The sequence below is a fragment of the Rhinolophus sinicus genome, chromosome 14 (genome assembly GCF_057876585.1).
Source record: "Rhinolophus sinicus isolate RSI-liver-muscle chromosome 14, RSI-T2T, whole genome shotgun sequence".
In the NCBI taxonomy this organism is placed as follows: Eukaryota; Metazoa; Chordata; class Mammalia; order Chiroptera; family Rhinolophidae; genus Rhinolophus; species Rhinolophus sinicus.
The window spans coordinates 141,562,478-141,584,668 of NC_142514.1; the positions used below are offsets into that span (position 1 = coordinate 141,562,478).

Consider the following 22,191-nt stretch of genomic DNA (forward strand, 5'->3'; position numbering starts at 1 on the left):
GACTTTTTGAGGCCCCCCCCACCCCCCCACAACGAACTCCCGGGCTTCGGGAGGCGGAAGAGTAACGCTGCGGTCAGGTGGCGGAGGTCAGAGGACCGAATTGGCGGGAGAATGGGTTTGTGATCCACGATCTGAAGCTGCGGTGACTCTTCGAGGTTCATTGTCCCGGGTGAGGGGCGTTGAGGGTTCTTGATCGGGAGGGTAGTGGTCGAAAGGGGGGAGGGGTGGCCATCAAGAAAGTGAACAGAACAGCGCGTTCCGAGGAACCAAGCAGGTAGCCGCGCGGCTTAGGCTCCAGAAGCTGAGAGTCAAAGAGCCTTGGGGGACCTTCACAGCCCCCAAACTGCTTCTTAGGCTCTCACGTCTTCGGGTCGACTTCACACATCTCGGTACTCTTTCCTACCCCACATCCTACGTCCCTAGCTCCTACCATCTCCCCTTTTATACACTTTATTCACTGTGCTGCACCCCAACTTATAGCTTAGTATTGTAATTCATTTGCAACAAGATATTATTTGTACATCCGGACCCGACACCTTGCAAACCTGCGGCCCCTGCGCACACGCCCCCTACACTTCCCGGTTGGATCTAGTAAGAGGTGAGTAGGGCTAGGATGACCTGTGGGTTCATAAACGTACTAGAATGCAAGTCAATTGTATTTTGGAGCCGTCAGGAAGTCACAGGGTAATATTTACCCTATCTACAGCCGTCTAATTAAAATATTAATTATTTTTATTATGTGAAACTTAATACAAAATATTATAAACACTGTATAACCATCACCCCGAATTGATTATTGACATAATAATCTATTTGATTCCTCATTTTTTAAAAAGAAAATAATACAGATAAAACTTGAGCTTACCTGCGTCTTCTATTCTCTGACACATTCTTTCATCCTCCCCAGAAGCGACTATTATCATAATTATCTGTGTATTCTCCCGGTCCATTGAAAGAAAATCATTACGTATTTCACAAACTCTAAATATTGTTTTATTTTGTTTTTTAATGAACATAAGTGCTACTTTCTAGGTATCATCTATAACTTACTATTTCACTTATTTTTTGAGGGCCCTCCACATATATGTATATTTGCATCTAATTATTCCTTTTAACTGTTGTATTGTATTCCATTGTATGATATATATAACATTTCATTTATCCATTCTTCAACTAATGGATATTAGAGTTGTTGTTTTTCTGTTAGAAATATTGTATGTGTCTTTTTCTGCACATGTGAGCCCCTCTAGAACTACATTGTTCAAATAAGTTAACTATTAGCCAGCCACATGTGGCTGTTCTTGAAATTAGCTAGTTCGAATTATTGCCAGTCCTTTATGTTGTAGACTTTAAAATTTTTTTCAGTCTTAGAGGAAGAGGTATTTGCAGTTTCCTTATTACCAGGGAGGCTGAGGTTTTTTTATGTGGGTATTTGATCATTCAGATTTCATCTTAAGTGAATTGTATGTTTATATTTCTCTCCAGTTTTCTATTGGACTGTTTCCCTTTTCATACTGATTTGTAGTATTTAAAAATATGTATTCTGAATGCTATCCAAGTTTATATGTGTTGCAAATATCCTCTTTTAGTCAGTCATTTTTATTTCAATCTTGTTTGTGTTACCTTAAAGTATTTTTCATGTTTCTGTCTTTGATCCACTTGAGTATAATTCTTAATATGTTATGAGGCAGGGATCTACTTTTTCTTAACATTGTGAGCCAGTTTTCTGAATACCATCTTTGTTCTGGCAGAATCATGATTCTGCTCTACCTTACAATCAACTTAACAGGCTGTAAATTCCTATTTATGAGTCTGTTTCTGGAGTTTATTTGCTTGTCTCTATAGGCAGTACATTTTAATTACTGTGACTTTGACATTTTTTTCCCAAGGGAGTTGAACCCCACAGCTTTGATCTATCTTTTTAGAACTGTCATAGCAACTTGTGACCCTTTATTGGTTGATGAGTTTGTCATGTTTACCAGAAACTTCTGCTAAAATTCTAATTGGAATTATATTGACTTAATAAACTGCTCTTTTCAGTGGCTATTTATGTATGCCTACCGTGTTTCAGCACCTCTCTGAAGTGTGGGAGGTAATGAACATGACAAGAATGCATAGCCTCAAATTAGGGAGGAGACACAGGGTAAACAAGCCATTGCCAAAAAACAAGGTGTAGCATATACTAGGGCAAGGAGGTCGGAAAGTACTTAATCCTTAGAGAACTATAAGCAATTTGATAGACGGTGATCTTCATGAACAAGATTGTATACGAGTATGTCTTATTCACCACTGTGTATCTAGCACCTAGTACAGTACCTGGAACTTACTAGCCAACCTCCAAAATATTAACTAAATGAAATATTCAAGATTGACAGCTTCAGGGTCCCCAAGCCTAGACTATAGTTTTGGGGCTGGCTAGATCAGCAATCAGTATGTTGGTGATAAGAGATGGTGGAGTTTTCAAATCAAATCACAAATGTATACTGGGAGTTTCTCCAAAACAGATACCATATCTTGCTTATTTCTATATTTCCAATATCTAGCAGAGAAGAAAATTTGTTGAATGTTCAGTGTGTTCTTATAGTGGGAATAATCAATTCTAATTAATCTGGAGGCCTAGAGAGGTGACTCAGGGCTCACCCTGCATTCTTTTCTTTTTGAAGCTTTGGCACCATATTGAATGTGACCTGTGAGGAACATTTGACCTTTAGATGGCATTCATTAAAATTTTGTTACTGCTGTTGCAGCAGTCTACCCCACTCTGAACACTCCATGAATGCTGGTCCTTTTGGGCTCAGTTTTTATGGTCATTCATTCAGCAGACATTTGCTAATCTGGAACTGTAAGTTTCTTCTTCTTACATTGAGGATACAGAATTGAATCTGACATGAAGCCTGTCCTCCAAGAGCTTACAATTGGTCAATGGACATAAGACATGTACCCAAATAATTCCAATACAGAATTGAGAGGATGGAACTATCAGTCACCTTGAGCTGGTTGAGCAGAGTGGAGCATCAAAGTGCATTTAATTTGATGGGAAAAGGAAAGAGCATTCGAAGCAGAAGTAATGGTCTGAGCAAAGTCTTGGAGGCGGAAAAAAAAATTGGGGGTCAGGAAGGAAGCAAGAAGACCATTATGGCCAGGAGTATATCATGGGTAATGACTCATATTCAGGGGTCAGGTGAGTAACAAACAAGTAAAAAGGGCAGGGTATAAATATTTGGAGAGAGATCCACCTATGGACATTCAGACAACTTTTAAAATACCTCTGGCCAAGGAATTGTTGAAGCTAGATGATGGATGTATAAGAGTTCATTATACTATATGTCTGTTTTTGCATATATTTAAATTTTTCCATAAAAAGTTTAGCAAAAGACAAAGTACAAATACACATATGAACTTTTAAGATTAAATAAACAAAACAGTGACAGGTAGAACACATTATGCTCTGATGAAAGGAATAGTAGGAAGTGAAGCAGGAAATGTAGAGATCTACATGTAGATGTTTGAGGGGCTAAGCTGACTTAAGAACCTACCACGTAGCAAGGAGTTAGCATACATCAGCAAGTCATTGACGATTTCTAGTAGAGGAGTAACCAAATGAAAAGCTAATTTAGGAAGGTTGATTTTATGGGACGACAAAAATCGGACTGGTATATATTCAGTTGAGTATTTGTTGCACATCTTTGCTATGTACCAGACTCTAGAGATATAAAGATGAATGATTTAAGGCACAATCCATGCCCTTGGGAGCTCACCTACATGTAAATGCAACATTAACAATTTAACGTATCTTTTGTAATCACTCCTCTGTTACCCTGGGTTACATTCTAGTTGTTTCAGGTTTGTTGGAATCTCATCAGCTGGTCCAGATCTGGTCCCTGCCCGTCGTCCCCACCAAGCCCATCATGGTTATCAGAAACAGTCTGGCTGACTGTTGCAAATTACTCCTGTTACCAGAGAAACAGCTATTATTTTTCTTTTGTTCTCTTCTTCAGGAATAACATGAGGATTCTTTCTCTTCTGGAAGCTGACGGGACCAGAATACAGACAATACCAGAGTGGTGACAGACGAAATCTCAGGAGAAAGCATTTTTGCCTTGCACGTGGGACAGCTGCTGGGCGCACCATGGCTCCTGTGAAGATCAGCCATGTGGTGTCCTTTTCCTCTCAGGTATATTAATTAGCGGACGTGGTTTTCTTGGTGACTGAAAGGAGTGAAAAAAATAGACTTGGCTACATTTTTAGCAAACTCCCAATCTAATAGAAAAGACATTGTCCCTTCTTTGGGAATCCAGAGTCGAAGTGGGGAAAGCATAGCTCTTGCCCTCAGGTTGTTCCCAGAGCAATGCAGGAACATAAAAGAAGTGTCCCCAGGAATTAAAGGTGAAGAAGGAAAAAAGAAGTGTCCCCAGGAATTAAAGGTGAAGAAGGAAACCTTAGGATTGATTCCATCCTTGGAGGGAGCTGGCAAAGCTATAGGACCAAAATATGTACCAGTGTTCCCAGAAAGGCAGTTTAGTGACTGTCATTGAGAGCAGGCCGGGATGCCGAAGGTCATCCCTGACCTGTGAGGGTATCACCACTACCAGCAAAGGTGATCTCAGCCTCCTCCCTAAAAGTCCACTGTCAGAAAATCCTGATTATCCCAATGAGAGCTAGATGCCGGGCCTGTAGCAGCACTGATCCACTGAGGTGATTCTTAAGGACTTCCCACCCTTTCCTCTGCTGTTATTTCCCTATCCATTCATTCCTTCTCCCCACTCTTCCCCATCTGTTACCCTCGTCTTTCTCAAGGGGTGCCATTGGCATTTTGGATCGATAAGCCTGCATTTTATAGCAGTATCATTTGCATGGTGGGATATTTATAGCATTGATGGCCTCAAGACCATAATGACAATAATACTTCCTGGTCATTATGGCAGTCAAAAATATTCCCACATTTCAGAAAGACCCTTAGAGAGTCTTTAGGAAATATATCAACTCCTAAGTGAAATATAATAAAAATTATCCTTACCCTCCGTATCTACATGGTCAGCCTAAATGGTTTTCTTCATAGTCTCAGCCTTATAAAGTGCTAGAGAACAATTTGGGGCGGCCAGTTAGCTCAGTTGGTTAAAGCGTGGTGCTCTTAACAACGAGGTTGCCAGTTCGATCCCCACATGGGCCACTGTGAGCTGCACCCTCCACAACTAGATTGAAACAACTACTTGACTTAGAGCTGGAAAAACACACTTTATATAAAAGTTAAACAAATGCTAGAGAACATTAGCTATCTTCTAATAGTATGGTTTTCAAACTATATTCTGGGGACCCACTTCTAGAAGGTGAAAGGAGGTGGGACAAATATGTCTCCCAACCTGTGTTTTAACCAGAAATCTGCTTTTATTTGTTGAAAATATGCACATTTTAGGATAAGACTTCAGTTAAAAGGAACGGTGTTATTGCTAAAACTGAAAACAAGATTGAAAATCTTGAGTCTAGTCTCTCCCCCTTTACTTATGGATGAAGAAATTTAGATGCGGAGAAAGTAGTTTGCTCAAGGCCTTTCCACCAAAAAATATCTGACTTTGGGTTGGAACTGAGAAGTTTCTATCTCAGTATCACTATTGCAGCCTCTGGACGAATCACTTAATTTCTAACTGTCAGTTGTAAACTTAAAATAAAAATCTTTGCCTTTCTTATCTCAGGGCTACTTTGAAGATAAATAAATGTCTGTGGAAGCACCTTGTAAATGAAAAGAAGTAGTATAGTGTGTGGTTAAGATCTCTGGATTCAAAAACATGAGAGTTCTGACTCTGATTGGTTATTTGGTCTTTTGGCCTTGGGTAAGTTCTGCACCTAAGCTTCAGTTTATCGATCTGTTCACTAAACAATAACAGTAACCACCTGAACCACGATTAAATGTGGTCGTCTGGTAAATGACGGAGAGGTAAACGGTATGTGCAAATCCCTTGACACAATAGCCACATTCCTATGGAGTCCCATCCAGAGCCTTTCCTATCATGTTAGGATGACTGGAAAGGTTTGGGAATGGCAGGAGCCCTCATTCATGGGCATCCTTTTTTTCCCTTGGGCTCAGTGAGGTTCCTGATTTTCTCCTCTCTCTGACTTAGGATCCCAGGTATCCTGTGGAGAACTTGCTGAACCCAGACAGTCAGGGGGGCCCTTGGCTCAGCTGCCCTAAGGACAAGAGTGGGCAACTGAGAGTGGAACTACAGCTGGAGAGGGCGGTGCCCATTGGCTACATCGATGTGGGTGAGTGAGTTCTCTGTGGCCTAGAAACCTCTGCAGAACACAGCAGTCACGTTCCCCTCCAAATGCTCCACCATGTCTCAATTCAGTCTGACTTATCAGCCTTCGTGGAATAAACCTGACCTGGTGTGAAGGGGAGATGTGGCCCTTGCCCTTGGGGCAGGTATGTGGCGTTGGTGAATACTAAGGGTGCCATTCACATACAGTTCAATGTGAGTGGCACTCTGAATTTTGCAGCATCCCTGCCCTCCTTTGATCTCAGTGGTCTGGGCGAAGCTTTAGGACATTGATATAATTATAAATGCCAACAAATAGAATCTATATACACCTCTAAATATCAGTGTCAGGAGACTCTAGGGATTAACCGTGAACACTAATCCCGGAAGGCTCCATAGGAGTTTATGGGTTGAGAAGGTTAGAATTCTCTGGAATAGAGAGCTGACAAAGACCACTGGTTTCAATCCTGTCAGCACAGAGAGATTCAGGTTTCCTAGCAGGGATTTAAGAGAGACAGTGTTTATCACTGCCTGCCAGAGGACAGGGAAGCAGCACGTCTCTTCAGTCAGGGGAAGGTTTCTGGCTGGATGGGAGAAGGCGAGCCTTCACATCGTCATGTAGTGGGCTAAGGTCTCGTCCCACTTCAGTTACTGGCTCACTGTTGCTTGACCTTACTGGGCTTCCAGTTAGTTCTAGAATGGAGGAATGTCCTCTTCCAAACTGATTCCCTGGTATGCAATCAGAGGAGCCCCAGCCATCCCATCACCCTTATCCTTCTCTCAACCTTTTGTCCCCAGGTAACTGTGGCTGTGCTTTCCTGCAAATTGATGTGGGCCGTTCTTCCTGGTCCCTGGACAGACCTTTTGTCACGCTGCTCCCTGCAACCATGCTAATGTCCCTAGCTGATTCAAAGCAGGGAAAAAACCGCTCAGGGGTCCGCATGTTTAAAGATGGTAAGGAGGGCAAAAGCAAAAATGGGAGAGAGAGAGAGAGAATGAGAAAGAGAGCTGCAGTATTATAGAGGGCTGTAAGAGCTGGTGGGTGTATTTGTGGCGGGAGCCTATGCAAGGGCACAGTTCTATCTGCTGCGGGGACAGGGTACTTAATAAGTGAACAGCTGTGGTATGTGTGTCAGTTCCCCATGATGAGAATACGTGATAGCTGGGGATATTTATGAGCTATGATTTATACTTACACACAACATGATTGCATGAAGCCTGAGGTAGAACCCACATTTGTGATTAGTGGGTTTTTGTTTGTATAAACGTATGTGTGAATAAACACATGAGTGTTAGTGTAGGATGAAGGCTTATATAAGTGATAAAAGACTATATGATAGTTATTAGGTTGGTGCAAAAGTAATTGCAGTTTTTGCTATTTTTAACCTTTAAACCGCAATTACTTTTGCACCAACCAGTATGATTATGTTGCATATAGTGTTTCCTGAGTTCGGTTCTATGCAAATCTGCGTTTAGTAGGCGCTGCAGAAGAAACAGAAGATCCTATTCCTGGCCTCTAGGGACTTAGAATTTGTCTGCGTTTAAATTGGAGGTGTTTGTAATGTGAAGGAAGAGTGATATGGGAGGGGCTTACAAGGTAGAAGAGGTGAAGTACTGCTAGCAGTGCTGCAGTTGAAGGTGAGACGGTTTGTAGTACAGGTATGTGATAATGCGCGAGTGTGCAGGGCACGCTCCGCTGTGAGAGGGGCTGAGGTCTCATGGTCCAGGAAGGGTTGCTGTAGCTCAGCTAATCCATTGGGCAAGTGGTCATCCCAAACTCCAACACTACAGATATCTCCTGTTAAAATGAGACATTAATGAGGCCCCTGAAGAGGTCTAGAATGAGCATTTCCTTGTGCTGGGACATTATGGAACTGACAACGAGGAGCGATGGTGGGAAGGCAAGGCACCGAATCTGAGAGGTCCCTGACTGGCCTGCTTGGCGCGGCCCATCCATGAGCACCAAGGCCCAAGGGGTCGGTTACTGATGACCTCCATTCTTCCTTTTGTTGGGGTTTCTACAGTCCCTGTCTTTTCTTCCCTCTCCTCAGTACTGACCTTCTCTTCCGTTCTCCCTCCCATTCATGCATTTTCTCTCCCCATCCTTTTCTTTTCCTTGAGATGATTTCCTGGCTCCAGCCTCAGGTGAGTCATGGGATCGACTTCGCCTGACCTGCTCCCAGCCCTTCACACGTCATCAGTCCTTTGGCCTGGCCTTTCTGCACGTGTGTTCCTCGCTGGACTCCTTAGATGCCCCTGTGATGGATGCCTCAGCCCCTGTGAGCTCTGGGCTGAGCCAGGTATGTACAAGGGTGAAGCAAGGACTTACTATTCTCCTAGGCTTTTCAGTTTCTTTTCAGGAAACGTGCTTGATTGAGAGGTAAACACATATACACACATGTACATTCAAATACAAACATAAGTGGGCTTGCTACCCTTTCTTACAGGTAGAAGTGAACTCTCCTTTCCTTTCACACGTAGGAGATTCAAGTGAGGGAGGCTTTAATATAGTGCACACAAAGCTCTTGGACCGTTTGCTCTTTAGCCATAATGAAATTCTGTTTGGGCTCAAACTTAATCTCATTTTTTGTTTCTAGGTTCTTGGTGATTCTAGCTTTCATCAGACTTTTCTTTCCAGTACCCGAAAGTCCCAGCGCTCACTTACAGTCCCTCTATCATTGTTGTTCCCTGACTCACCTGCCTAGCAAAGCCAGTTATATTCTTCAATACGTGCCATTTCATGTGTTCCCGTTTTTTCTCCCTGTAGAGCACACTTACACACCTAAGAAGAGATGTATAGGTTTCCGGCTATGTATAAGCCTCTGGGCATTTTGTCTCCCCTTTTCTTAGCCAGTTTTCTAGTTATTTTTTTCTTCCTTAGCCTATTCTGACTCCTCCTGCTTTCTTCTCAGTGTTGTTTCCAGCTACCTTTCCAAGCCAGTACCCTGCGCTGTAATTCACTCAAAAACACATATGAAGATATAATCATATATTACTGCTAGGGCCAGAAGTCTAGAGATGCAGAAATACCTAGAGATCATCAAGCCCCAACCACGTCATTTTACATTTCAGATACGGAAACTTACACATTCAAATTCACACAGCGAGTCGGAACGGAGTAGGGACTAGAAATAAGGTCTACTGTCATTGCAGCCCAGTGCGTCTGTGTACACTGTACAATTTGAGAAACTTCAAACATTTGACATAACCAAAAGAATTTCAGTCCCCCGGAGTGAGCCTCACAGGCGTCACTTCTGTTGAGGTTACTGAGAAAAAGAAGAGACTGGACCCTGGGAAGAGAAAGTGGAGTTAGAGCAGAGAGGAGGAGTAGGTGCTTTTGTAGTGTAGCCTTGGGCGAGACTCAGAGAGCTGAGACAAGTCTGAAATTTACTCTTCCATTGTGGGAAGGGCTGAAAAAATGCAGAAGGACAGTGGAAGCAGTTCAGTGTGCTCTGCCAGGTCCCCATTTTGCAGTTCTGGGAGCTGACATGAATGGAGCTAGTGCTCTGTGGCCCTGGCTATTCAATAAATGGAAGCTCTGTGAGATTAGGAACCTGTTTGTCTTGTTCCACAATGCATTCCTGGCAGCTAGAACAAAGTAGGCTTTGAGTACACATGTTCATTATATTCCGTGTTTCCCCGAAAATAAGACCTAGCTGGACAATCAGCTCTAATGCGTCTTTTGGACCAAAAATTAATATAAGACCCAGTCTTATTTACTATAATACAAGACCGGGTATAATAATATAATACCGGGTCTTATATTAATTTTTGCTCCAAAAGACGCATTAGAGCTGATTGTCCGGATAGGTCTTATTTTCGGGGAAACACGGTAGATAGGTGCAAAAATAATTGTGGTTTTTGCAATTATTTTTAACCTTTTAAACCGCAATTACATTTGCACCAACCTAATATAAATGACCTTTTAAGGGGGATTTGTAGTTAAGGTCGCCATAAAATTTATCTAAACTGAGACATTTTGAGAACAAAAAAGAGTGCTATTAATAATTATACTGAGACAACAGACAAAAACACAACTGTCCCAGGAAAACCAAGACATATGGTTTCCCTATTTATAGGATAAATAAGAGCTCCGTAGACTCTTTTCCATTTTGGCCATCTAAATTACTCTGTACCTTTAGGGCCAGGAAGGGATCAAGGAGGAAGGGAGTCAGCAACTCCAGAACCATAATGTCAGAAAGGCATTGAACATCAACAGCAGAATGAAACATGTTGCAGTTACCTCAAACCACAGGGAAAGGAGATCCTGAAACACTTCTACAAGAGAAGGTTAATACATGGAAATGAGTTGATGGCACTCAATTTTCTAATTTAAGATGTCTAGATACCACAGACTTTTTTTCTAATGTGTCATTCTAATGGTAATTTACAGTGAAAACAAAACAGAAGGGCTTTTAACCCTGTGAACTAGGGTCTTTTATGATCACCGATTTTTTAATAAGGAAACAGAAGCATAGAGAAATTTAGTGGGATGTCCCAGGTCACACTGCTAAATAAGTCTTGGAGTGGATTTGAACCCAGGCCACCTGACTCCACTTAGCCCATGCTCGGGAGCTCATTTCCTAATGATTAATCTCGTTTAAAATTAAATGACCATCTCTACACACGCAGCTAATTACCCTTTCTAGTAGTATTTACTCTAAAATTTATGAGACAAGGTAAAAAAAATAAAATTAAAACCCTGGTAAAGTAAACAATATATTTCAAAATTAATGCTAGATCCAAGATGAGATTATAATGGCAATTAGAAAATATTAAACAGTGTGAATAAAAATACTATTTCTCAAACTTGCAGAATGAGGTCAAAGTCATGCTTTATAAGAAAGACATTTACCTTTAAAAGAATCTGTGATAAAAAATCAGAGCTGAAAAATTAAAGAAAAAATTTTTAATTTTTTTAAATTCAAGGAAAAAAATTGAAATTTGGAAAAATAAAAAAGGAAGTAGCCAGAGATGAATCGACACAGATAAACTGAATTTTGACAAAGAATTAAGAAATTGTAGCATTCCACATAAATAAAATCTATGTAGATGTGTGTGATTATTACACATAGACATTTCTGGAGTTAGAAGCAGGGAGGTTTATAAAATGCCTGTGATAGGTATAGTGGCTAATGCTAGAAAGAGACATGTGATATGTATACCTGTATACACACACATACATACACATCTCTTTTTTTAGATTTTTTTTAGATGGCTAGAAATGGTGGCTAAAATTGGTAGGATTTTAGTTGCAGGTGAACAGAATTGTTCACAAAATAAATCATACTGAAAATTAAACAATGTTATTAAATGATATTTAGAAGAGAAGTGATAAAAATACTTCAAAGTAGAACTATTTTTAAATGTTAAGAAATATGTATATAATTTTTTTCTTTCACATAGGTGTATAGAGATGAATGATTTAAGTTTTGTATCTACATGAATCAATTTTACATATGTACAAATTTATATATATACATATATATGCTTTCAAGTGTGTGTGTGTGTGTATATATATATATATACACATACATACATACATACATATATATATATATATATATGCTTTCAAAAGTTTGCATATAACAGTCCCATAGCCCTGTTTTTCCCAATAGCATGTATTATTTTATCCCAGGGTCTTTCAGGATCATGACAAAACCCTTAGCACTGCGGAACTAAGTATACAAAACTTCACATCTTAGAGCTGGAAGAGCTTGTGTACACAGGAGCAAAGGTGCCCCGTACAAGTTATACCAGATAACGTTCACTCACTAAGCTGAAGTCAAGTTTGGAGTATCAGTGGCACTAGGTAGCAGCGTCCTCTGGTGGTGAATGTGTGTGTTTCATATTTCTCCATTTTCTTCTCAGGGCTCTTCTGACGCCCCTGAGTCTGGTCCCAGCCCCTGGATGGCTAATCCTTCCATTCGGAGGACATTCTTTCCAGATCCCCAAACGTACGTAGCTGCCAGAATGGAGCTCTCCCAGCCCCTTCTCATTCTTTCTCCTGGAAAAGACAGTCACTTACAGGCATGCAAACCCCACATGGTTTCCCCCATGAATTAGTCACATACTCTAGGCCTAAGCAATCTGTATATAAACTGGTTTTCTTGGTTAGATGCTACTGACTTGGGTGAGCAGAATAGTCTCCATTCTGAATGAAACCAAGTGCTCTCTGTTTCCCTACAGGAGCACCAAGGATATTTCAGAGCTTAAGAATATCCTAAAGCAGCTGCAACCAGGCAGTTTGGGGCGTTCGGCCCGCATGGTGCTCTCAGCTGTCCGCAGGGCGCCTCCAGCCAGTGTGGCAAGCCCAAACAACCCTGCAGAACCAGCTCCCAGTCATCCAGACAGCACAGGTGAGGCCCATGACCTACCTTTGGCTCCTTGCTCTCCCTAGCACCATCCTTTCTCCCTGAGTCCACCACTGCTATACAGGGATGCCTCACAAACAGGACTTCATGTGGGAGGAAAGACAATTGTCAGTGTCTGGTTACCAGAAGAGAAATCAGTTATCGTATAGTAATTGAAAGAGCACTGGCCTAGGAATCCTTATCTCTTTGGGCTTCAACTCCCTCATCTGCAAAGTGAAGGAATTAAAGCAAATAGTATTTGGGCCTCTTGCGTATTAATGTTCTGTGATCCTCTCAGAAGGGCAATCAAGTCAGGGTGGTGTTGCATGGAGCTTATTGGAGAAATAAAGTAGGAGAATGGTGTGGTTTTGTCACAGAGGAAGAAAGGATTGAACATTTTGAGTTCCTGCATTGCACCAGATATTGTTAGGCACTTTTACTAACTTTATCGATTTAATGTTCCAACAAATTTGTGAAGTAGATACCATTATACTCATTTCACAAAAGAATCTGATGTTTAGAGAGGTGAAATATTCTTGAGTCACACAGCTAATAAGTGGGAGAGCCAAGAATTGAACCCCAGCACTCTTGGTTTTATTTTATTTTTTGTTTTTGTTTTTTCTATTCTTGATAGCCAGAGGAAAAAAACATGTAGCATTCTCTTTGAAAGCACTTGGTTTCACCCATTGCTTCACTGGGAAATTTTTTAAAAAGGAAATGGTTTATCTGCTATTTTAAAGAACTGAACAAACGAGTGAAATAATGAGTATATCATCTCATCGCAGAAATAAGGTACATTGGTTATCTATTGTTGCACAACAAATTACCCCAACATTTAGTGGTATAAAACCGTATTTATTATCTCACCGTTTCTCATGGTTAGGAATCTGGGTGGCTTCGCAGGTCCTCGGACTCGGATCTGTCACAAGGCTAGTCATGTCAAGGCTTAACCGGAAAGGACCTTCATCCTAGCTCACTCACACGCTGTTCGCAGGATTCACGTCCTCATGGGCTGTTGGACTGAGGCTCCCCGCAGTTCCTTTGCAGTAAGAGCCTCTCCACAGAGCATCTCACAGTGTGGCAGCTTGCTTCATTAGAGTGAGCACACTAGAGGGCAACAGGGAGAGTACTAGCAAGAAAGTGTCTTTTGTAACCTACTCACAAAAGTGACATCCCATCACTTTTGCGTATTCTGTTCATTAGAAGCAAGTTACTTCTAGGTCCTGCCCACACACAGGGGAAGCGTGGATACCAGGAGGCATGAATCAGTGAGGGTCATCTCAGGAGCTGCCTACCACATAAGGAACGATATAGTTTATTATTTTAAGAGGTGGAGAATAGGAAGGGAACTGAGCTTTATTGGGCACCCTACGGGCTGGGCACTGGAGCTATGAAAGCACTTTGAAATATGTTAAATGCTATACAAAGTATTTCATGAGTTCTGAATAGCTAGATAAATGGTTGTTGCTAGGTTTTATTACCACTCATTTGGCAGATATTGAGCATCTGTATGTGTGAGGCTGTGTGCTAGGTGCCAGAGCTACCACAGTAAATAAAACAGGAGTGCTTCTACCCTAAGGGAGAGACACATATCCATGTCACACAAGGAAGTCCAAAACTTAAAACTGTGATAAGTGCTTCAAAGGCAAGGCATGATAGGATGACCAGATTTAGATTAGAGAATCCAGGGAAAGTTCCTCACAGGAACTGGCATTTCATCTAACCTTAAAGAGTGAGAATTAACCAGGAAAAGAGGATAGAAAAAATATTAACAGAAGTGACATCATATGTGAAAGCTCTTGTTAACGAGCTAGATTGAATGAGCATTTCTCACACAGAGCCAAGACCAAAGGAGCAAAACTCAGAGAATGATGTGGGCAGGCCGAAGAGACGGAAAGTGCAAGCCCGCAGGTACGTCCGTCAACCCAAAAGATCCAAGTCACCCCCCAAACCTTACTGCCCTTTTGCACCTGTCCCTCTTCCCCACTCAAGTTTCAGTCAGGTCAGAGGGTACCGTTGTGTCTGGGTCTCGCTCTCATGCTCTGGACCTAGAGGGTAGTAGAGAAAAGATGTCCTTGTCCACGTGTCAGGCTTGGAGCCAAGCTAGGAGGTAGCCCTGCAGTGAACCAGAATCTGAAGATGAGTACACTGGGCCTCATGGACTTCATTAAAATTTAAATCTTTTTCTGTTTCAAAGAACACTACAAAGAAAATAAAAGGACAGTATACAGAATATGTGTATATCATATATTGATAAAGGACTTGCATCTGAACTATATAAAGAACCCTTACAAGACAATTATAAAAGATAACCTAATTTTTAAAATGGCGAAACTTTTCTCCAGAGAAGACATACAATGGCTAATAAGCACATGAAAATGCTTAACATCATTAGCCAGCAGAGAAATGCAAATCAAAACCACAGTGATCGCACCCACTGGGATTGCTATAATCAAAAAGACAGTAACAAGTGTTGGCGAAGATGTGGAGAAATTGGAACTCTCATACATTGCTGATGAGAATGTAAAATGGTGTGGCCACCTTGGTAAACAGTAGGACAGGTCCTCAAAAAGCTAAACAGTTGCCGTTATGATCCAGCAATTCCACTCCTAGGAATATACCCCAAAGAACTGATAACAGGTGTTCACACAACAACGTATATACAAATGCTCATAGCAGCATTACAATTGCTAAAAAGTAGAAACATCCCAAAAGTCTATCAGCTGATGACTAGATGAACAAAACATGGTAGATCGCTACGATGGGATATTTGGCCGTGAAAAACAAATGAAGTATTGATCCATGCTACAACATGGATGAACCTTGAAAATACACAAAGTGAAGGCAGTCACAAAAGACCACATAGTACCGTGTTTCCCCGAAAATAAGACCTAGCCAGACAATCAGCTCTAATGCATCTTTTGGAGCAAAAATTAATACAAGGTCTTATTTTCGGGGAAACACAGTATATGACTGCATTTATATGAAATGCCCAGAATAGACAAATACATAGAGACAGAAAGTAGATTAGTGGTTGCCAAGGTCTGTGGTGATGAGGGGAATGGGGAGTAACTAGTCATAGGTTCAGGGTTTCTTTTTGGGGTGATAAAAATGTTATGAAATTAGTTGTGATTATACAATCTTGTGACTATCCTAGATCCATTAAATAGTACACTTTAAAAAGATGAATTTTATGGGATATGCATTATATCTCAAAAAAAAGAAAGATTAAAATCCTGAAGGCAATAATAGAAGCTCTGTTCTCAGATGTTCAAAGGTTAAATGACTTCCCTCAAATCTGATACATCAAGTGGGAAAACCAGGAGTCCAATTTAGGGCTTCTGGCTCCACAGCAACTAGTCTACATTTGTTCACCCTAATTTAAGGTTCCTTCAGTGCCTTGGCCTCTTGCTAATAGCTGGTCTTTAACTGTTCTTTCTCATAGGTCTTTATCCAACTCAAACTCTCAGCCAAACAGGAGGGGAGTAGCAAAAACAGGGCACAGAGAACAGCACAGACCCCAGGCCCGAAGCAGCGGTGTCCAGGAGAGTGGAGAGTGCCCCATTTGTGCAGGTAAGCTGCCCGGGCACAGGGGTTGTTGTGGGACTGCTAGGCGTCCCTTGAGGGCAGAATAGGAGATCGGAGAATGCTGCCAGGAAACATTGGAACTTGCACTCCTAGCCTCTGTCTGCTCTGCAGTTACATACAAGTCTGGATTGAGCAGCTGCTCACATTGTGTCGGCCAAGCTGAGAAAAGGACAAGGGCCATGTGCTCAAGAGAAACATGAAGCAAAACAACATAAAACATTATCAGAGAGGACCTAGAATTTCCTTCATAACTTGTTCCTCCATGTCCAAATTCTACTTACTCTCTAAGTCTCTATTCAAATGGTACTTATTTGCCAAGTCTTCTCTAATCTGCCCAGATAATCTCCTGCAGCATTCTCCGACTCCCTTAGGCTTAGCACTTCTCACCTGCTTTGTATCATAGTTATTTCTGCTCATAGCTTATCTTGACCCCCAGCTCTGCAGTCCATAAGGACAGGCCTGTGTTTATATGTCTCAGCTCCCAGCACCGTGCCAGGCACATAGTAAACACTTGATAAATGTTTGGATTCATGACTGGATAGTGTGTCTCAGGTGTAAAACACTCACTTCCTGCAAGAACAGCTGCATTTTGACAGCAGGTGCCCCCTTCAGGCTGCTGGGGATAGCATCCTACCCCGGAGCAGGCCCAGTTTTGCTTCCCTCCTTCTCTCCCTTAGGTTCCTTCAGCATTGAGATTCTTCCCCAGCATGCTGCCACTTGTGGAGAGACCTCCCCACCTCACCCAGCCTCTCCCTCCTCGCCATCGTCGTCGTCGTCACTGTCTGTACTGTGGGTGTCCTCCTCGGAGAGCTCATCACCTGTTTCATGGGTCCAGTGCCCTATCTGCCAACTGCAGTTCTCAGCAGGAGAAGTAGAAGAACATGCCAGCATGTGTGGGGAGCTCCCTCAGGCTTGAGCCATGGGGTCCCGTGGTTTTGGCCCTCTCTAGCCTTTGCGACTAAAACTGGAGAGTGGATCTCTTGACAGCTGAGAAGAGCTGATGAGGCCAAGCGCTCAATTTGCTTCCCTCCACTCGTTCCCTTAGGACTCTGCCTGAGGGCACCTCTGGGCCCAGCCTGCTCCCCACTGCCAGTTGTCAAGGCTTCTGTCACCATGGCACCATATTCTTCCAAGGACAGCATCATCCTGTTTCCCTTTGGAACTTCTGGGGTAGAGTCGGTGATCTCTCTAAAGCTTTGGGATACAGGTCAGAATGTCTTCCCCTCAGTGAATGGTGTGCATCCTTGTGCCCATTTTCCTGAAAGGAAAACAGAAGCCCCATGGGAAAAAACACTGCCTGATAAATAAGATCCTGTGGTGTACTGGGAAGGTGCGAAGTGATTTTTGACTATGAGACTGACCTTCGGCATCCCATGAACTTAACTCTCCATATCCTTTGTGTGTCCCCTCCCTAGATATAATCAGGTAACAGCGTTACTGTGTGACTTTAAGCAAGTTATTTATCTTAGGCCCAGAATTAACCCCCAGTAACAGAGAGAAAACCCCTGTCCTGCTCACAGAGCTGTCATAGGGATCAGATGGGTTAATAACTAAGGAATGGTTCTAGGCTTGGTTGTGAACCTTGGGCAAATCCTGTCCCCATCTGTTCAATGAGGCAGTTGGGCCAGAGGGTCTCAAAAGTCCCTTCCAGCTATGATGTTCTAAATTCTATTCCCACCTTCTTAGAGCAATTATGTCCTCTCTCCCCTTTCTCAGAGGATTTCATTGTGTGGCACTGACACCAATTCCCCTGGTCTCCAGGGTACAGGGCTAAAGGGGAGCAGCTGGTCCTGGCAAGGGGAGGGCCCAGGGCTGGGTTTTGAATGGATAGGAAAGAGGCAGCCAGAGATGGGAGCAGACAGCGTAGGAGTCCCATCCTTCGGTCCCTGCCAGCATACATGGGCGCAGCCATGGACCCGTCACAGAGGCCTTCTGCTCCCCTCTCCCATCATGGTCCCATTTCTGGTCTTGGTTAAAACAACACGTTGACCCAGAGGGGTGGCAGGGACATCCTAGCTGCAGTGCTGGTGGTGGACATTACCACGTGGGTGGGAGAAGAGCCTTTGGAGCCCGGAACCTGGGCTCAGAAGAGAAGAGCAGTGAGGATGGGCTGGGCCTGGAGGAAGAAAGGGACCAGCGGCACTGATGGGGAGAAACGCTGCCCAACACAGGAGGGGGCAGAGCTGGGGGCGAGCGTGGGTTGGTGGAGGAGGAGTGTGTGGGGATCCTGCCAGGAAGCCCAGTTCAGAGACCCTCCCACGTGGACATGTCTGCACCTGTCCCTTCAGGGGCTCTGGGACTTCCAGAGGGATGAGCAGCTGGGAAATGAAGTCAACAAGTGGGAACTAAGTCCTGGCCAGACCCTGGTGCCTGCCTGTGGGGTTAGACTCCCAGTGCAGGCCTGTCCACTTGTTTTAACCGCCCCTTTCTCAAGGTGCCCATGTTTGGCCCTGCTCTGTGTGGGGGTTCCTGTGAGGACAGAAGTTGGGCTGAGGAAGGGGCCCCCAATCAGACCCAGTCCTGGCACTTCGCTAACCTGAGAACCCACATAATAAAACAGTGACTAAGAAAATGTTGTTAGTGTATGTTTGAGACAAGAAAGCATATAATGGTGGCTGGGGATAGAGGGTTATGGGTTCAAAGGCAGAAGAGTGAGGGAGGCCCCAAAACAAAGGGGGTTGAAACTCGGAGTCACAGCCTCACCACTCCTTCATCCAGCCACAGCCTAACTGGACTGAGATTGTGAACAAAAAGCTGAAGTTCCCTCCTCTGGTCCTCAGTGCCATCCAGGAGGGGCGGCGGGGCCTTGTGCAGCAGCTCCTGGAGTCAGGGGTTGAGACCACCGGCGGTGGGCCAGGCGGACCCCTGCGGAATGTGGAGGAGGCTGCGGACTGCTCCTGGAGGGAAGCTCAATCTGGCCATGCGCGTGGGCCACTAGGCCATCACTGATACGCTGTTAGCCAATGTCACGTTTGACTTCCGGCAGATCCACGAGGCACTTGCTAGTGACAGTGGATACAAACCAGCCAGTGGTGATGCATCGCCTGCTGGCCCGGCTAGAACGGGAAAAGGGCCGCAAAATGGACACCAAGACTTTCCCACTGGCTTTCTTTGACTCATCAATCGATGGCTCCTGCTTTGCGCCTGATGTCACTCCGCTCACCCTGGCCTGCCAGAAGGACCTGTCTGAGATAGCACAGCTGCTCATGGACCAGGGCCCCACCACTGCCCGGCTCTACCCCAGCCCCTGCGCCTGCCTCGAGTGCAGCAACGCCCGCCTCTGACCTGCTGAAGTTCTCCCTGTCCCGCATCAGCACCGACCGTGGCATTGCCAGCAGGGCCCACCTCTCACTGGCCAGTGAGGATGCCATGCTGTCTGCCTTCCAGCTCAGCCGACAGCTCAGGTGCCTTGCACGCAAGGAGCCTAAGTTTGAGGTTTGTTTCTCATACTTCCCCTGCTCTCGGTGCCCAGTATCTGTCCTTCCACGGGGGCATGGTTGCGCATGGCTGTTCTGGGAAGTGGGAAACAACAGAAAGATGATGAGGCCTCATTCCGTTCTTATAAAACCTCCATTTTGATGGGGAGTCACAGAATCCTGCCCTGGGGGATTCCTTCCAATGGCAGAGCCATCATTTTAGGGGCACCTTGTCTTATGGGGTGACCCCACCCTAGGTGCACCTGGGTCTGCCTGAGGGAGGAGAGAACACAAACAGGAAAGCTGCTGGACAGACTTAGAGATGACATTCAGCAGAACCCGTCCTTTCTGAATACCTACTGCACGGTCTCACCCAGAGCGTGGTGTGTGGGGGCCTCAAGTTTGTCATCACAAGCAGGGAGAGAGCTGACAAGACAGCGTTATTCAGTGTCTATGTGGATGGTTTTACAAGGGCTTCCAAAGCCCAGAAAAGAGGTCAGGAAGCTACAGCTGTTGTGTTCAGGGAAGACTCCTTGGAAGAAGTCTACAAGGAAGAATCACCTACAAGGATTAATCTTGTAGTTGATTTAATACAAGTGATGAGGAGTAGGGAGGGTCTTTGTGGGAGGGGTGCAGGCCAGGCAAGGCTCTCAGGTAGCAGTAGACTTGGTAATGTGTGCACGGGCCTGTGAGGGCAGAGAATGCGTGAGGGAAGATGGGTGCTGCAGGCAGCGCCTGCTCAGGGGCCGTGACCACCACCAGTCCAGTTCCATCCATCACTCATCACTGACATCCCCTCTGCCAGGCACACTTGGTCCCCATGCTCAAGATCACCATTAGTGGGGAAACAGGCAAGGATATTAAAGTGAGGCCTAAGGCAGGACGTGGCCTGTACCAGGCAAGCTCGGGAAAGAGCCTGCTGCTTCCCCTGCAGCCATGTCCAAAGGACTCCCGCCATTCTCACAGAAGGCCATGGAAGGAGCCAGCAGGAATTAGCTTCCAGGCAGGGGAGCTGAGGCCTGGAAACAGAAGTACCTCACCCAACGTGACACCACCTGAGGGCCAGTGCTGAGACTCAGACCTGGCCTCCTGAAATCCTAGGCTGGATTCTGTCTGGAGTTAGGGCCCCGAGTAAAACTGAGGAAAAGATGGGTAGGGAGGAGGCAAGATCTGCCTTGATCACGTCTGCCTCTCCTCAAACTGCCAGCACAGGCTCTCATATAAGGTGCTCAAGAAAAGTAAGTAAATAAACACAAGAAAGGCATGAAGAGTAGAAGTAGAAGTGGGACAGGACGTCGGGGAAAGTAGTACGGGGACAGGCAACGGTGACAAAGGGGTTTGGGTTGAAATGACTGAGTGATGAGACAGAGGCAGCGCCAGAAACGCAAAGTTGACACAGGAGGTACCTCGTAATAGCAAGTAGGAGAGATGAAGTGGCAGAGAAGAAAGGAATGAATGACCCAGGGTGACACCAAGTGTGGGAAGTGATGGCCCAAGGACAGGACAGAGATGGCCCAGCTGGGAGGGTGGGGTGAGGGTGGTGGGGGATGACTTAATGGGCTGGGTCCACTGGGTGGCAGGCACACATCAACCCGCTTCCCTACAGCCTGAGTACATTGCCCTGGAGTCGCTGAGCCAGGACTACGGCTTTGAACTGCTGGGCATGTGCCAGAATCAGAGTGAGGTCACTGCGGTGCTTAATGACCTGGGTGAGGACAGCGAGACTGAGCCGGAGACCGAAGGCCTGGCCCAGGGCTTTGAGGAAGGCATCCCCAACCTGGCCAGGCTGCGACTGGCCATCAACTACAACTGGGAACGGGTCAGCTGGGCCCTACCGACTGCCCCTGCCCTGGCCCTGACCCCTGGCCCCACCATCTCCAGGTATCCCCACTTCAACCCTCAGCAAGCCCTTTCCCTGCCCTCAGGACCCTCTTAGACTTGATGTTGAGCACGCTTCTATCTAGGCCCTTGGTCCTGTGGGTCTCCCACCCTGCCTTCCTGCCTTCAGTCTAAGGCCCTAACCTCTCCCCAGCCCTTGGAAGTCCCACTGTGCACCAGGACCCAGACATCTGGGTCTTACACTCAGATCTGCCTCTGGCTTGCTGAGTAAGTTGGCCCAGTATTTTCCTGTTGTTAGACTTCAGTATGTCTAGAGGTTAGGTGAGATCTCTCAGGGCTTAGCTGTGAAGTGATTCCATTACTCCCTGTCTCATTAGTTGCCCTCCCTCTGAGCTAAAGGCAGGCTCCCTTTCTAACCTCCAGCCCCTCCCTCCTCCCTCACACACCTTCAGATATCCTAGTCTACCAGGAGCTTAACCCGAAACCTTCCTTCATAATGACACCAACCCCCAAAACACCAGCCCCCATTTTCCCTGCTCCTCCCCTCCTCAAGACCATTCAGGCTGGTGTCCCACATCTCTAAGACAGGAAACCCTAAGGGTTCTGGGACTTGGGTACCCCATTCCACGTACCACTGCCTGACTTAGATTCAAGAATGTGGGATCCAGAGAGTCTAAGAAAATCTGAGTTCAGCTTCTCTTTCATAAACTAAGAAACCAAGGCCCAAAGAGAGGTAGGGTCTGC

The 22,191-nt window shown here is 44.7% G+C and overlaps 1 protein-coding gene and 1 pseudogene across 1 annotated transcript; both read left to right on the plus strand.

Annotated features, from left to right (window-relative positions):
- On the plus strand, positions 1-18,764 carry XNDC1N (XRCC1 N-terminal domain containing 1, N-terminal like). Its single transcript, XM_074335831.2, has 10 exons — positions 1-169; positions 3,999-4,174; positions 6,117-6,258; positions 7,050-7,205; positions 8,373-8,551; positions 12,123-12,208; positions 12,441-12,610; positions 14,443-14,515; positions 16,050-16,177; positions 16,870-18,764. Exons 2-10 carry the CDS (start codon positions 4,130-4,132, stop codon positions 17,106-17,108), a joined length of 1,218 nt encoding a protein of 405 aa, XP_074191932.2. The 5' UTR covers positions 1-169; positions 3,999-4,129; the 3' UTR covers positions 17,109-18,764.
- Positions 18,298-22,191, plus strand: part of LOC141572336 (short transient receptor potential channel 2-like) — a 23,201-nt pseudogene continuing 19,307 nt past the window's right edge.